The sequence below is a fragment of the Aotus nancymaae genome, unplaced genomic scaffold (genome assembly GCF_030222135.1).
Source record: "Aotus nancymaae isolate 86718 unplaced genomic scaffold, 86718_ANA_hifiasm-v0.15.2.pri h1tg000036l, whole genome shotgun sequence".
NCBI classification, from domain to species: domain Eukaryota; kingdom Metazoa; phylum Chordata; class Mammalia; order Primates; family Aotidae; genus Aotus; species Aotus nancymaae.
In genome coordinates this window covers 91,587,060-91,600,992 of record NW_026988450.1, presented here as the reverse complement: position 1 = coordinate 91,600,992, position 13,933 = coordinate 91,587,060, and the positions used below count along the sequence as shown (strand labels likewise).

The 13,933-nt window shown below is 61.2% G+C and overlaps 2 protein-coding genes across 3 annotated transcripts; one reads left to right on the top strand and one right to left on the bottom strand.

Moving 5' to 3' along the window:
- The first annotated feature begins 2,202 nt into the window (after nucleotides 1–2,202).
- On the top strand, nucleotides 2,203–7,179 carry PYCR3 (pyrroline-5-carboxylate reductase 3). Of its 2 annotated transcripts, none has more exons than XM_012461222.2 (6): nucleotides 2,203–2,329; nucleotides 3,652–3,716; nucleotides 4,411–4,590; nucleotides 4,863–5,075; nucleotides 5,384–5,476; nucleotides 5,655–7,179. In XM_012461222.2, exons 1-6 carry the CDS (start codon nucleotides 2,239–2,241, stop codon nucleotides 5,835–5,837), a joined length of 825 nt encoding a protein of 274 aa, XP_012316645.2. In that variant the 5' UTR covers nucleotides 2,203–2,238; the 3' UTR covers nucleotides 5,838–7,179. The 2 variants fall into 2 exon arrangements, with proteins under 2 accessions (XP_012316645.2, XP_064240749.1); XM_064384679.1 differs by lacking the exon at nucleotides 2,203–2,329 and adding an exon at nucleotides 2,497–2,957.
- A 1,413-nt stretch (nucleotides 7,180–8,592) lies between these two features.
- TIGD5 (tigger transposable element derived 5) lies at nucleotides 8,593–13,828 on the bottom strand. Its single transcript, XM_012461221.3, has one exon. It carries the CDS (start codon nucleotides 13,826–13,828, stop codon nucleotides 11,897–11,899), a length of 1,932 nt encoding a protein of 643 aa, XP_012316644.3. The 3' UTR covers nucleotides 8,593–11,896.
- Nucleotides 13,829–13,933: the final 105 nt, after the last annotated feature.

Genomic DNA, 13,933 nt, shown 5'->3' with positions numbered 1-13,933 from the left:
CCTGGGCCACCCCTTCTCAGGGTCCCTCTCCTGGGTGGCCTGTGCTGTCCTCATGCACATGATGCCTTCTGACTGCAGGTCGCGTCTGCTGCTTCATTTCTTCCTTTGTTCATTCGGGCAGCAGTGGTGTGTCTTCCCTGTCCCAGCACCAAGTCCAGACCTGTGGCCGGTGCCCAGTCAACCACTCACCTCATATGTCACTGTCCCTTTGTGTCTGGCAAGCCAAGGTGTCCTCCAGGCCTCCCTGAGACTGACCCCCTCTTGGGTCAAGGCCTCCCCACCTTTTAGGCCTCAGCTGGGATGGCCCAGCCTCCAAAACACCTTTCCTGATGGCACCTTCTCAGCCCCTCTCTGAGCATCCATCTGACCTGCTGGGATTGTGTTTTGTCTGAAAACTTCTGGGAGCCCTGCCTCGACCTCCACCCCTCATGCCAATATCCCAGGACCTGGAGCTCCAGGAGGTGGGTTGGCCTCCTTCACAGTGTATCCCCTGGCAACAGCCCTTCATTGATGAAGCCTCTGCCCATGGGGGTTCAGGAAAGGCCTCCTGGAGAGGGTGGTGCCTGTGTGCCCGCCTGGATCTGCCAGGTGAAGAGCAGTGGGAAGAAGCCCCACTAAGAGCAGAGAGGTGCCTTGGACACAAGCCGTGGCTGGCTGGATGTCCAGGTCAGCTGAGGGCTCCCAGCCGATGCTCAGAAGCCCGGCCCGGCATGGGACGGAGAAGCTGAATGCCCCTAGGCCTCTTACCTACTGTGGCCCTGGGCACTCAGCCAGCAACCCTCTTCACCTGGCCTCAGTCCACGTGTTTATGATGAGCTTTGTCCTTATATATGATGGCATGGCGCTGGATGCCTCCGGCCCCTCCCACCTCCCCACAGCCTTGGTCCCAAGCCATCACTGGCCTGGGGGGCCTGGGAGAAAATCCAAGGAGTCGGTTTGGGAAGGGGCTGGCAGGATCCTAGGTGGCAAGAGAGACAGCTGCTGGCACTGAGAGCTGGTGCAAAGCGTCCACCACCTAGCTTTCTTGGCTGTGGTGGCCGAAGCAGCCTCCTGGTGGCTTTCCGTCCCGCTCCGAGTCATTTGCTTCAGAGCCTTACACTCTGGCCATCCCTTGCATGTGCCGACTGGTCTGTCTCCATTGCCAACAAACAGGGCAGTAGGGTGTGATCTAGCTTGTCCCATCTGCTGCTGTGTGGTGGTCTTGCCCAGGCCCAGGGCAGGGCCCAGAGGCTGCAGATGCACAGTAAATGTTGAATCAATGAGAGGATTTAATTCCTGAAGAGTTCAGGAAATGTCAAAGGCTTCAGAAGAAAATAACAAAACATCTGTAACATGAAGCCTTAGATTGGATGATGAAAACAAAACCAGACTCAGATGATCAAACCTAATTTTTCTTGTGTTATTAAAATGACGGCCAGGAGCGGTGGCTCATGCCTGTAATCCCAGCATTTTGGGAGGCTGAGGCGGGCGGATCACAAGGTCAGGTGTTCAAGACCGGCCTGGCCAACAAGGTGAAAGCCCATCTCTACTAAAATACAAAAAAATCAGCCGGGCGTGGTGGCCCGCGCCTGTAATCCCAGTTACTCCTGAGGCTGAGGCAGGGAAATCGTTTGACTCTGGGAGGTGGAGCTGAGATCGCACCACTGCACTCCAACCTGGGGATAGAGCGAGACTCCGTCTCAAAAAACAAAAACAAAAAATCCCGAGCACCTCCGCTCCCCCACTGTCCCTTCCCCTCCCCGTCGGTCTCAGGCCCCTGGCCCCGGCCAGCTTTCCGTGACCTTGGCCTCCGCCCCTAGTGCCGCCCCGCGGCTCCCCCGTCTGTGGTCGGCGGAGCCTCAGGGACCGCATGCTCTAGACCAGCCCCGCAACCCGCTTCGCGACCCCTCCCCTCCGAAAAACCAAGATCCGTCCCTCGCACGCGCCTGGGACCCGCGACCCGGCAGCTCGGAGCGCTACTGCCCCGCCCGCCCCGCTAAACCTCGGTTCCTCTCAGCCAATGGGGAGCGAGGGGCGGTGTAGCCTTTTCGGGCCAATAAGCAGCGAGAGGCAGAGCCCCCGCGCCTTGCGAACCAGTAGAGTGCGGACAAAAAACCGGGCGGGCCCGGAGCGTGCGGGCCCGGCAGCCAATCGGCGACGGGGGCACGGGGAGGCGTGTCCCATTGGTGGGGCCGAGGTCTGTGGGCGGGTCGCGGCCTGCGGATGGGCGGTTAGCGCGGCGGCGGCCAGTGCGACAAGATGGCGGCTGCAGGGCCGGCTCCGCGGCGCGTGGGCTTCGTGGGTGCCGGTCGCATGGCGGGGGCCATCGCGCAGGGCCTCGTTAGAGCAGGTGGGGAGGCGCGGTGCTGGGCTCGCGGCCTGGCATGGGAGCAGCCCCGAGGGAGGCGTCCTTCCGAGAGAGTGGGGCGGAGGCCGCGCGCCCAGCCATCCGGGCCTCCGCTGCGCTGGGCGCAGCCGGGACCACGCCTGTTTACTCTTAATTTTTTCACGTGGCTGCGGGAAGATTTGAGTTACACGTGGCTTGGTGCCGCTTCCGTGGCCGGCTTCCTGGCCGCGTGGCCTTGGCCAGGTTCACCTTTCCCAGCCTTTGATTTTCTCTGCGCGCCAGCCCCTCTCCTGGGGAACAGCAGGGCTTCTCCCCAGACACCTTGGCTCTAGGGACACCTGGGCCAGACCATCCGTCCTTTGCCAGTAGCACCCCCACATTGTGACAGCCAAAAATGCCTCCAGACACTGCCGAATGTGCCCTGGGTGGGAGGAGGAGACAGACAAAATCATCTCCGGTGGAGAACCACTGCTCTATAGCCGGGATATTTATGCTGATCATACACTTCTCCAGGCATTTAGAAGCCTTTCTGCAGATTGTGGGTAGGGAGAGCTGGGTGACTCTTGGCTCTCTGACTTCAGCCATACTTCAGGGTCCAGAGGAGTCATGATCAATCGGAAAATAGCTTACTGTGAGTCTCAGAAGTTTTACCTGTGAAACCCGGCAGTATTACATGCCTCCCAGAGCTGTACAGGGTGATTAGATATATATGTGTAGTGTTGAGGCTAATACTGCTGTGTATGGCTGCCACTGTCATGATTAGTTGCTGTGTTCAGGTTGTGGTGTACACTTCTGTCTTCCTGTTCGACCTTACCAAAATCTAACCCTGTCTCCCCACCCCTGTACCCCACAAAAGCATATGTTTCTATCAAGTAGGCATTTAGCCTCTTCTTGGACATCCCAACAGACTCTCCCTCCTGAGGAACCTGGGCCCCCATTGGGCCTTCTGTGGCCAATCAATCAGCTGCCTTTGTACCCACCACACTCCTCCAAAGCCCGGTGTTAGAGGTACTGCCCCTTCTGCTCCAGGCAGCCTTCCCTTCCCTGGAGGCAGAGGCCCCAGGGATCTGTGTCCTCACCAACGAGACAAGCTCCTGGCCTCCATACCCAGCAGCAGTCAGGGACGTTGACTGCCAAGTAGAATCAGTGGATCTGAGTGCCTGGGCCCAGTGAATGGCGCATCCCTGGTTTGGGTTCCTGAGACCAGAAGGGGGCCTAGGATGGGCCAGGCGTGGCTGAGCCTGAGAGGCCAGGCGAGTTCCTCCCTCTCCTCACTGCCATCCTACCCTACCCTTTCAACCCCTCTTCCTTTTCTTTCTTTCCAGGGAAGGTGGAAGCTCAGCACATACTGGCCAGTGCACCGACAGACAGGAACCTATGTCACTTCCAAGTGAGCACAGAGCCCAGGTTCTTCGTACACTCGGGAGCTCAGGATAACTCTTAGCTCCTGTCCCACTAGGATATTTACCAGAGCCAGGGGGGTGGCTTATTTAACTGAAGTTTGGAGACTGGCTGGTCTGGGCTGGGGAAAGGGATTTTAGAGACAGGGAGGAAAGTAAGGTTGTGGAGAGCCAGAGCAAAGTGTGTGTGTGTGTGTGGGGGTGCGTGCACACATGTGCGTGTGTGTGCATGTGTGAGTACATGTGTGAACGTGTGTGCATGTGTGCACGTTTGTGTGCATTTGTGAGTGCGTGTATGTGTGTGAGTTCATATGTGCATGTGAGTGTGCTTGTGAGTATGTGTGTGCACATGTGTGTATGTGCGTGCATGTGTGTATGTGAGTGCATGCTCATGAGTGCATGCATGTGCACATGTGTGTGTGCGCATGCTGGGGTGCTCGCCACGGATATTCATGGGATGGAGGGCTCAGGGCTTGGGGAGGTGCTGACATCAGAACTGCCTGTGAGGAGGAGGGCTAGTCTGGGTAAATCTTCGGCACTGGTGAAGTGGGGGTGGTCTAGACACTTGCAATGGGAGAGGCCCTGGGACCCTGGGAATGTGTGGCCTCCGGCAGGAAGGGCTGTGGTGAGGAGGGTGTGCTGCTCACACAGCCCCTGAGGCCTGGTCCTGGTGTCCCTGGCTAGGCTCTGGGCTGCCAGACCACCCACTCCAACCAGGAGGTGCTGCAGAGCTGCCTGCTCGTCATCTTTGCCACCAAGCCCCACATCCTGCCAGCTGTTCTGGCAGAGGTGGCTCCTATGGTCACCGCTGAACACATCTTAGTGTCCGTGGCTGCTGGGGTCTCTCTGAGCACCCTGGAGGAGGTGAGTGTCCCTTGGGCTAAGGCCTTGGTCCCAGCTTAGGCTCTGCTGGCCAGCTTGGATGGCAGGCAGCCTCCCAGAGAGCCTGAGAGGTGGCCAGGTGGCCTAGCTGGGGGCAGTGGCTGAGCTTAAGCTTCCCTCCTGGTGCTGTACCTGGGACGCAGCCGCTGGAGCCTGCAGCTAGCTGACGTGGACCTTTCCTGAGGCCCCTGCTGAGGCCTGCCCAGCAGGGCCCAGTCCCACAGGCTCCCTGATTCTAACCTCTCTCTGGCCAGCTGCTGCCCCCACACACACGGGTGCTGCGGGTCTTGCCCAACCTGCCCTGCATGGTCCAGGAAGGGGCCATCGTGATGACGCGGGGCCGCCACGTGGGCAGTAGCGAGGCCAAGCTCCTGCAGCATCTGCTGGAGGCCTGTGGGCGGTGCGAGGAGGTGCCCGAAGCCTACATTGACATCCACACTGGCCTCAGTGGCAGTGGCGTGGCCTTCGTGAGTATTGCCTTGTCTGTCCCCTGCCCCACCCTTGGTAAAGAGGGGGCCTGCCCAAGTCCGTCTGACGGCCTCTGCCCTCAGAGTCCAACCCTGGGGCCTGTGTGGCTGGTCCCAGGCCCACTGGGGGCTCTGCTGTCCCCAGAACTTCACTGCCTTGGGGACCTTTGAGGCCAGCCCCTTTGCAGACTCCTGGGCTCAGGCTTTGGTTCTGGCCATCCATGGCCAGTGCTCTGGGCCTTGTTCCTGAAAGTTCTGAGCCCCCCGGCTTTGAGACCTATCCCTCCGCCACCATGCCGGTACTACAGGTGTGCACATTCTCCGAGGCCCTGGCCGAGGGCGCCGTCAAGATGGGCATGCCCAGTGGTCTGGCCCACCGCATCGCTGCCCAGACCCTGCTGGTGAGTGAGGGTGGCTCCCGGGGACCATTGAGAAGGCCCAGGCGGTACCACTTTCAGTGGGCAGGGAAATAGCAGGCTCGAGAAGCTGGGGCCGAGGTTGAGGGAAGCAGCGAGGGCGGGCCGCACAGTGGGGGCCGCGCCACCTCCCCGGGTCACCAGGCCCTCACGCTTTCCTCAGGGGACAGCCAAGATGCTGCTGCACGAGGGCCAGCACCCAGCCCAGCTGCGCTCTGATGTGTGCACCCCGGGCGGCACCACCATGTACGGGCTCCACGCCCTGGAGCGGGGCGGGCTACGAGCGGCCACCATGAGCGCCGTGGAGGCTGCCACCTGCCGGGCCAAGGAGCTCAGCGGGAAGTAGGCTGGGCTCTGGCCATCCTCGCCCGCCTTCATGCCCCCACTCTCCCTGTGCCCCTTCCCCTGAGGACTGTGACTTTCCCTCCTGCAGGAGGATCTCCAACCGCTCCTTCTCCCCCTGCCCAGGGAAATGCACGGGGCAGGACTTGAGAGGTTCCAGTAGGTGGGGGAGCCCTTCCCAGTGGGGACACTCCTCCCTCCCCCATGGGCAGAAGGCACTGTGGTAATGGCCCTGCCCCTGCTGCAGTGAGCCTGCCTTGCTGTAATGTTGGTTCTGAGGGGCCCAAGAGATGGCGTCTTGGTCAGGTGTCCGCATGGTTGGGCTGTTGTTCAAGGCCATGAACAGAACTTACGGCACGGCTGGCCCAATGCCTGGTCTGGAGCCGGGGCCTGCCTTTGGCTTTCCAGGTGGCTCCATGCAGCTACAGCTAGGCCAGCTGTCTCATCTCAGCTCTAGGGGACACAAGCCATACCGGGTGTGTATAAAAGACCCTCTCCCCCGTGGGCAGCTGGAGCCTGCCCTGAGAAGAGGGTGGCTGTGTGCTCTCCCCTGCTAAGGAGAAGGAGCTGCTGGGCCAAGTCTGCAGCAGTGCTGGGCGGCACCAGGCAGGCAGTGTTAGATGGGGCGGCTTAAGGTCTGGGAGGGTAGCCCCGGCCAGCCAGGATACACACAGACCCCGGCTTCAGCTGGGATACAGGCTCACTCTTTCCTCCTGACCCTAAGCTCCTGGCAAGTGGCCAGGTGGCTCTGGTGCCTCCCAACTCTCACGTGGGTCAGGGGTCCTGGAATGCCCCGTGGCTCTGGCACCACCACACTGGCCTCTGACAGTGGGACTTGGCCCCTCCACATCTCCGTGACGGACAGCAGGTCAGGAAAGCCAGGACTTGGGGGTGAAGCAAAGCCCCAGGATCGAAGGCTGAGGTTCTGGGGCCTTTGGGTCAGGAGGGTCTGGGCCAGACGGCCTCAGCTTCGTCCCCTGCCCCACAAGATTCACCCTGGCCTCTAGTTCCACACTGGCCCATGAGTGCAGCAGCTCTCAGCTTCTACCCAGCAAGCTCTGGAGGCGAGGCGGGGAGCAGGTTCCGCCGTGCTATCTCCTAGTGCAAAATAGGGCTAAGGGCACCTGCAGGAGAGCTGCACGCTCCACCCCTCATGCTCAGCTGCCTCTGGCCATGGACTTATGCCCTCCGCCTGCTCTCTCTTACTCCCTTGAGCCTAGCCCATCCCCAAGCTCCCACCCCCGTCTGCTTCCCAGGGCAGACTGACTCAGTTGACTGGTCTAAGCCTGGCCCTGGCACTTGTGAGGGTCAGCCTAAGGAGATGGGAATAAAGATGCCAGAGAGCACCGAGTGAGCTCATGTTTCACCAGAGATGGATAAAACCAGGTTCCTGGCCGCACGCGGTGGCTCATGCCTATAATCCCAGCACTTTGGAAGGCCAAGGCGGGCAGATCACAAGGTCCGGAGTTCAAGACCAGCCTGGCCAACACAGTGAAACCCTGTCTCTACCAAAAATACAAAAATGGCTGGTGTGGTGGCTCACGCCTGTAATCCCAGCACTTTCGGAGGCTAAGGTGGGTGGATCACCTGAGGTCAGGAGTTTGAGACCAGCCTAGCCGACATGGTGAAACCCCATCTTTAAAAAAAAAGAACAAAAAAAAAATACAAAAATTAGCCATGTGTGGTGGTGCACACCTGTAATCCCAGATACTCAGGAGGCTAAGGTAGGAGAACTGCTTGAACCCAGGAGGTGGAGGTTGCAGTGAACTGAGATCATGCCACTACACTCCAGCCTGAGTGATGGCAAGATTCCGTCTCAAAAAAAAAAAAAAAGTTCTGATGCCTGCCTCATCTAAGCTGAGGCCCAGACCCGTGGGCTGAAGGACAGATGTCAGGCGATGGCGCAGGTTCTGTGGACAGCAGAGGCCCCCTTCATACCCGCTGCAGGTCTCTACATCACCTGGGAGCTTTGTGGGGCACAGACTTGCAGCCTCCCCTGCACCCCGTTACTGCAGGGGACAGTGCGCCAAGCCTGGGCAGGTCTGGGAGGCTGGGGTCTGGCACAGGCTGCCCCCTGAAGGAACATGAACAGCTCTTCTGAGGGCCACCTGCATTCACACTGAGCCCATCTGCAAGGAGAAATCACTGGCTTTGAGCCAAGGCCTGTCCCCCCCGGGACCTCTGACGAGCCCTGGGCACTAGGTGAGCTCAGCCCTGGAGGTGGAGGACCCAAGCTAGCCACTCGTGGCCCAGCTGGCGAGGGCCTGTGACAGACACACCTTTAGCTTCTTGGAGCACGGCAGGGAGTGTTGTGGTCATGCGTTACCCAGGCCTCCCCTGTGCCTTCTATCGCCAGGCAAAAATGTTCCTCAAGATAGAAAACGGTGGATGTGATCATGATATCTTTTTTCTTTAAAGACTTGAGTCTTGCTGTGTCACCCAGGCTGGAGTGCAGCAGCGTGATATCTCGGCTCACTGCAACCCCTGCCTCCTGGGTTTAAGTGATTCCCCTGCCTCAGCCTCCCAAGTAGCTGAGATTCCGGCGCCTGCTGCCTCACGCAGTTAGTTTTTTGTGTTTTTGGTAGATACGGGGTTTCACCACGTTGGCCAGGATGGTCTCAACCTCCTGACCTTGGATTACGGAGTCTTCTTTAATCAGTGTTCCCCTTTTATGCCCTGTGCCTCAACTATTCATCTAGGGGTATTCCAGATCCAAGCATTGGATCAAGAGTTACAAAAATAAGACTTCACAACAGGGATGCTCACGAAGTGGGCATGTCTGGCCTTTATTAGATAAAGCCACTGGGCCCATCCGAGCAGGCAAGCTCAGCTGTAAACAAGCTTGCCAGTTAGAGGAAGGGTCCTCCACAGGTCATGGGCCCCACAAGCCCAGGGACCCTCATGTGCTGTGGGGATCGCTTCCCATGGGCATCTCAACTAGGTAGGTAAGGGGCTGAGATCCCTGCGGGACCACCCCCAGTCCAGGGGTGCTCCCCTTTTCCACCACATTCTGATGTTTCATCCACAGCTCAGCGGACATCCAGGGAGTCCCCCAAGCCTACAGGTTCCTGGGGCAAGGCAGTGGTCTCATCCCCCCGACAACGTGGGTCAGGTGGTTTTAACAGGACCTGCACTCATCTTTGCCTCAGCGCCTTCCCTTCTCCAGCTCCCATCCAGCCCAGGAGCTCTAACAGTGACGCTGACACAGGATCACTAACTGGAAGAGCAGTGAACAGGAGCTGGGGGGTCTGGGGGCCATCTGAGCTGAGGACAGCTGGCTCTTAGCCCCCGCCCACCTGTGCCAGCAGGGAATGTGCAGACTCTGCCAGAGCAAGAGGCCATGCTCCGAAGGCGGTCATGGCTGTTGGAGGAAGCAGATGCAGCCTCACCCCAGCCCGAGCCTGTCACCACAGCCAGGGCCTGGCAGGCAACGGCACCAGCACAACCTTGGGAAAGAGCCTCCCGAAGGGTTCCCCCACCCCCAGGGTCCAATACAGCCACCAACCCTGGGGTCTTTCCATCACTTCAGACACTGAGCAGAACCCAGAGAGGGTTAGTGAGCTGGAAGCACGGCTGGGACAGGGCCCCGGGAATCCATGGCTGGGGCTGCCCTCGGGGCCAGGCATGGGCAAAGCAGCCTTCTGAGCAGTGGGGCCCAGCGGCCCGAGCCTTTGCCACACAGCGCTGTGTGCCAGTGCACCCCATGCTAGGGAGATGCTTTTTAAGCCCTCTAGGAGGATTCCCCGTCCAGTAAATGCCAGCAGGCAGACCCACTCTTCACAGCCTCCTAATGCCCCCACCAGCCTGCACCTGCTTTTTTTTTTTTTTTGAGACGGAGTTTTGCTCTTGTTACCCAGGCTGGAGTGCAATGGCACGATCTCGGCTCACCGCAATCTCTGCCTCCTGGGTTCAAGCAATTCTCCTGCCTCAGCCTCCTGAGTAGCTGGGATTACAGGCACGCGCCACCATGCCCAGCTAATTTTTGTATTTTTAGTAGAGACGGGGTTTCACCATGTTGACCAGGATGGTCTCGATCTCTTGACCTCGTGATCCACCTGCCTCGGCCTCCCAAAGTGCTGGGATTACAGGCGTGAGCCACCGCGCCCGGCTGCTTTTCTTTTTTAATAGCAAAAATCAGTACTGCCTTGTTTACAGAAAGTGACCATCCAGGGACTGCGGGACAGAGGCACCCAGATGAGAGGACGGGGTCTGCCAGCACCAGCGCCAGCCTTCTGGGACCCAGGCTAGCAAAAGAACCAAGACGGGAAGAAAGGCTGGAGATGAGAGCCTCATGGAAGACGCAGCGGCAGCGAGTAGCTGGGCTTGGGCGGCCCCAGCTGCAGATGAGGCCCAGGTGTGCAGCCCTGACTGGCGCTGTGGCCGTGAAGCGGCTCCTCCTCGGAGCCCAGGAGGCAGGCCTGGCAGAACAGAGGTGGTATCCCCACCTTGGGTGCCTGGGCCCCTGAGAAGGTTCTGGCCCAAATGCCTCAGGCTTTCTGCAGACCATTCCTAGCAGTTCAGGCCAAAGGCTCTTCCTATAGGTGGGGCTGGCCTGATGAACTCAGCAGGCCCACCCGGAGGCTGCTGCTCTGAGCTCTGCTTGGGGAGTCTGCTTCTTCCCAAATTTTCCACACCTCCCTCAGCTCTCAGATTTCAGATATAGATATATACATATATATGTATAAATTTTTTGACTTGCGGTAGTTCCAAGGAACTGTTTGTTTTTGGACCTGTACAGAAGTCACTTTTGGGGAAACTCCCTCCAGCTGCCCCACTGCCAAGCTGGTGCACAGCCCGACCCTTCCCTTCCCTGTGCAGGCCTCAGGCCTACCCTGCACTCTGAAGTTCTGGGTTCTCGAGGTTCCCACTGCTAGGACACTGGAGGCAGGTGGGAATGAGGGGCCAGCACCTGGAGGCAAGCTCGGGCAGCGTCTCTGCAAAGGCAGCCCCCACCCCACCTGGGGAGGCATGGGCATCCCCGGCCCCAGTGCCACTAGGACTTAAGCCTAGACCTGGCCGAAGCAGAACAGGACCAGGGCTGGACAGGCCCTGGGGCCCTTTCCACCTTTCAAACTAGGCCTCCCAGGGGCAGCTTGTCAGCCACGGACTGGGAGAGGCAGACAAGTCTGAGAGGCAGTGGGGGAGGAGAGCCCGAAGAGGGTGGCGCTAAGGCACTGTGGATTGCCTTGGTGGCTATTAGTGCCAGGGCCTGCTTCCAGGTATGTCAGGTGGCTCCGGGCCCTGGGGCCAGACAAAATGGTCTGTGGCCGTTGAGGAAGCAGGGGAAAAACTCTCCTGCCATTGGCCAGGTCACCAGGGCCCAAATCCAGGCAGCTGCCAATCCCATGGAGTAAGAGATCTGTTCAGATCAGAATTTTCTTAGGAAAAACTAAAAGTCCAGGGAAACGGAACTCCACCTCCCTGTTGTACCCAGAATCTAAGGAAGCCCCGACTACGGGAATCCATCCCTTCCCACTCCACTGTGATGCTCCAGTACCTTAGGTGTCTGCCTCTGACCTCCAGAGCAACCGCAGGGTGGCCCGAGATCAGCCCACCTGGCCCGTTCTCACGGCCCCTCTGAAGAGTATCTTTAAAAACAGATTTAATGTGTTAAAAAAAAATAGAACCAATTGGTGTGCTTCGCCACTGAGATGATCGCGCCGTGGCTCGGGGACCACGTAGCACCAGGGCTTGACAGCAGACAGGAGTGTCAGGCCCTTGTCCAGTGCATGTGACTGGTGCAGGGACAGAGGCCCAGCCCCACGGGGGCCAGAGCGGGAATGTTCCGACAGGCTCTGTGCCTCGTATGCCCTGCACACGTGCCTGCCCTTGGAGGAGCATGGGCCGAGCCTCTCTTCCAGCTGCGTCTCCAGGAGACTGGGGTGCCAGTGAGGCAGGGCCACCTCTCACCAACAGAGATCCTCCAAGCCAGGCTGGGCTTGGATTCCTGTAACCCCATACCCATGGAGTGGGCCACCCCAGGGGGAGGAGAGGAGAGACAGGAGGCTGTGTGCATCCCCTTCCTCCAAGTGCAGCAGGAGAAAGGTCACTGGGCTGGCCTGGTCACACACTGTCATAGGGGCCTGCTGGAGTGTTCCCAATGCCCCCCAGCCTCCGCGCCATGCTGATGAGTGAGCGCAGCTGCACCAGCCTCAGTGGCCCCACTTCTCTGGGGTCCTGGCTCTCCAGCCACCGCAGAGCTGTCTCTAGCCCCCGCACGGCCTCCCCGGCAGTGGGCACTGAGGCCCCTCCATACTCGGTGGCCTCCTCCTCCTCCTCTCCACCCCCAATGGCAGAGGGCAGGCTGGCTGGGGCTGGAGGGGCTGCAGGGGGCAGGGCTGGGCCCACCTCCTCTCTGCAGCCCTCGGGCAGACCTCCATCATCATCCAGGTGCAGCCACTCTGCAACCTCCTCAGGAGCCAGGCACTTGTAGGCCAGAGCTGCCAGATGAGTGAGGTCGCTCAGCACCCTGCTGTGCTCAGCAGCTTCCTCGGCCTGTGCCGGCTGCCCAGCGCTGTCCCCTGCGGGCCTGGGCTCAAAGGCGGCCCGCAGGCCCAGCAGCCAGCAGCGCTCGATGCTGCCCGCCTGCACCAGGTCCCAGGAGAGGCCGGCCAGGTAGAGCATGTCCTTGAGCATGAAGCTGCGCATGAAGTCCAGCGGGGAGCCGCTGGCGCAGGACACAGCCAGCCGCAGCAGCTCACGCTTGTACAGCTGCTTGAAGGCGGCCACCACGCCCTGCTCCAGCGGTGCGGGTATGTGTGCCCGGCTGCTGCCTTTGGACAGGAACAGCACGCGCACAGCGCCGTCCGGGGTCTGCAGCTCCTCCGGGGGGCCGAGAGGCTCCGGCCTGCACCGCATAGGGGTCTCCTCGCTCTCCTCCAGGGCGGGCATGCTGGAGGCCGGGCTTGGGGACGGCGGGTGGGCCACCAGCAGCACGGCCTTCTGCTGCAGGCAGCTTCGGCGCAGATAGCGCTTGACGCCCGGGACAAATTCCTCAAAGAACCAGCCCCGCAGCAGAGGCCGGCTGAGCCAGGCGTCGGGGCTGTAGCGGTAGGAGGCCGGGAACTTGTCCTGGTTGTGGTGGCGCAGGCTGGGCGGGTCCGGCAGCCGCCCGATGACCAGCGGCTTCAGTTTGTGGCTGCCGGTCAGGTTGGCGGCCAGCAGCACCGTCACGCGGTCGCCCCGCCAGCGCCGGCCGCAGCCCCCAGTCCCGGGGTCCCCTGCGCCCGGGGGCGCAGCCTGCTCCGGAAGCAGCTTCCAGTAGAGGCCGGTGACGTTGGCGTTGTAGATCTGCTCGTCGCCGTAGCCACCCTCGGCGGGGGGCGGCGGGGCCGGGGCGCGGTTGGGTAGGGAGCAGGCTCCGGGAGGCAGCGCGGGCTCCTCCTTGACCGGGGGGCCGGGCGCGGGGCCCGGGGCGGGGGGCCCGGCCTCGCCGTAGAAGCGCTGGCTGGAGATGCCGTGGCGCTTCTGCCAGCGCCAGAACCAGCCGTGGCTGGCCTTGAAGGTGCACTCGGGCCCGTAGATCTGGCGCGCGAAGGCCTCGGCCTGCGCCTGGATGAGCGGCCCCGACAGCGGCACGCCGTGCTGGCGCAGCGCCAGGAACCAGGCGTACACGGCGCGGTCGATCTCCTCCTCGTTGGCCAGCCGCATCTTCTTGCGCTGCGTGCCCACCTCGCCACCCAGCTGCTCCAGGAACCAGCGCAGCTTGGGCTCGTCCTTGAGCCAGCCGCGCAGCGTCCCGCCGGGGACGCCGAAGTCGCGGCACACGCTGGCCTGCCGCTCGCCGCCCTTGACGCGCTCGATGGCCTGCAGCTTGTCCTTGATGGAGTAGGCCTTGCGGAAGGCCATCTTCACGGCCACGCGGGGCCGCGGACCGGGCGCAGCGGGGGTCGGCCGCGCGGCGGAGGCGGGGGCCGGGGCAGCCGCGGGGGGCCCGAGCGAAGGCCGGCGGCCGCGGCGCGGGACCGGGCCGGCCGGGGGGCCCGCAGGGTACATAGCGATGGCGGCGGCGGCGCCGGGGACCCGGGCCGCGGGTCGCTGGAGCCACACGCCCAGCCGCTCGGGGCGGGGCGCTCGGAGGCGGGGCCGCGTGGGTCCCTC

Bases quoted from the DNA above. Each gene is read 5' to 3' on its own strand.
- PYCR3 (XM_012461222.2), top strand. From the start codon at position 2,239: ATGGCGGCTGCAGGGCCGGCTCCGCGGCGCGTGGGCTTCGTGGGTGCC. The intron at 4,591-4,862 runs GTGAGTGTCCCT...CTCTCTGGCCAG, and splicing joins CTCTGAGCACCCTGGAGGAG to CTGCTGCCCCCACACACACG. The intron at 5,477-5,654 runs GTGAGTGAGGGT...CGCTTTCCTCAG, and splicing joins TCGCTGCCCAGACCCTGCTG to GGGACAGCCAAGATGCTGCT.
- TIGD5 (XM_012461221.3), bottom strand. From the start codon at position 13,828: ATGTACCCTGCGGGCCCCCCGGCCGGCCCGGTCCCGCGCCGCGGCCGC.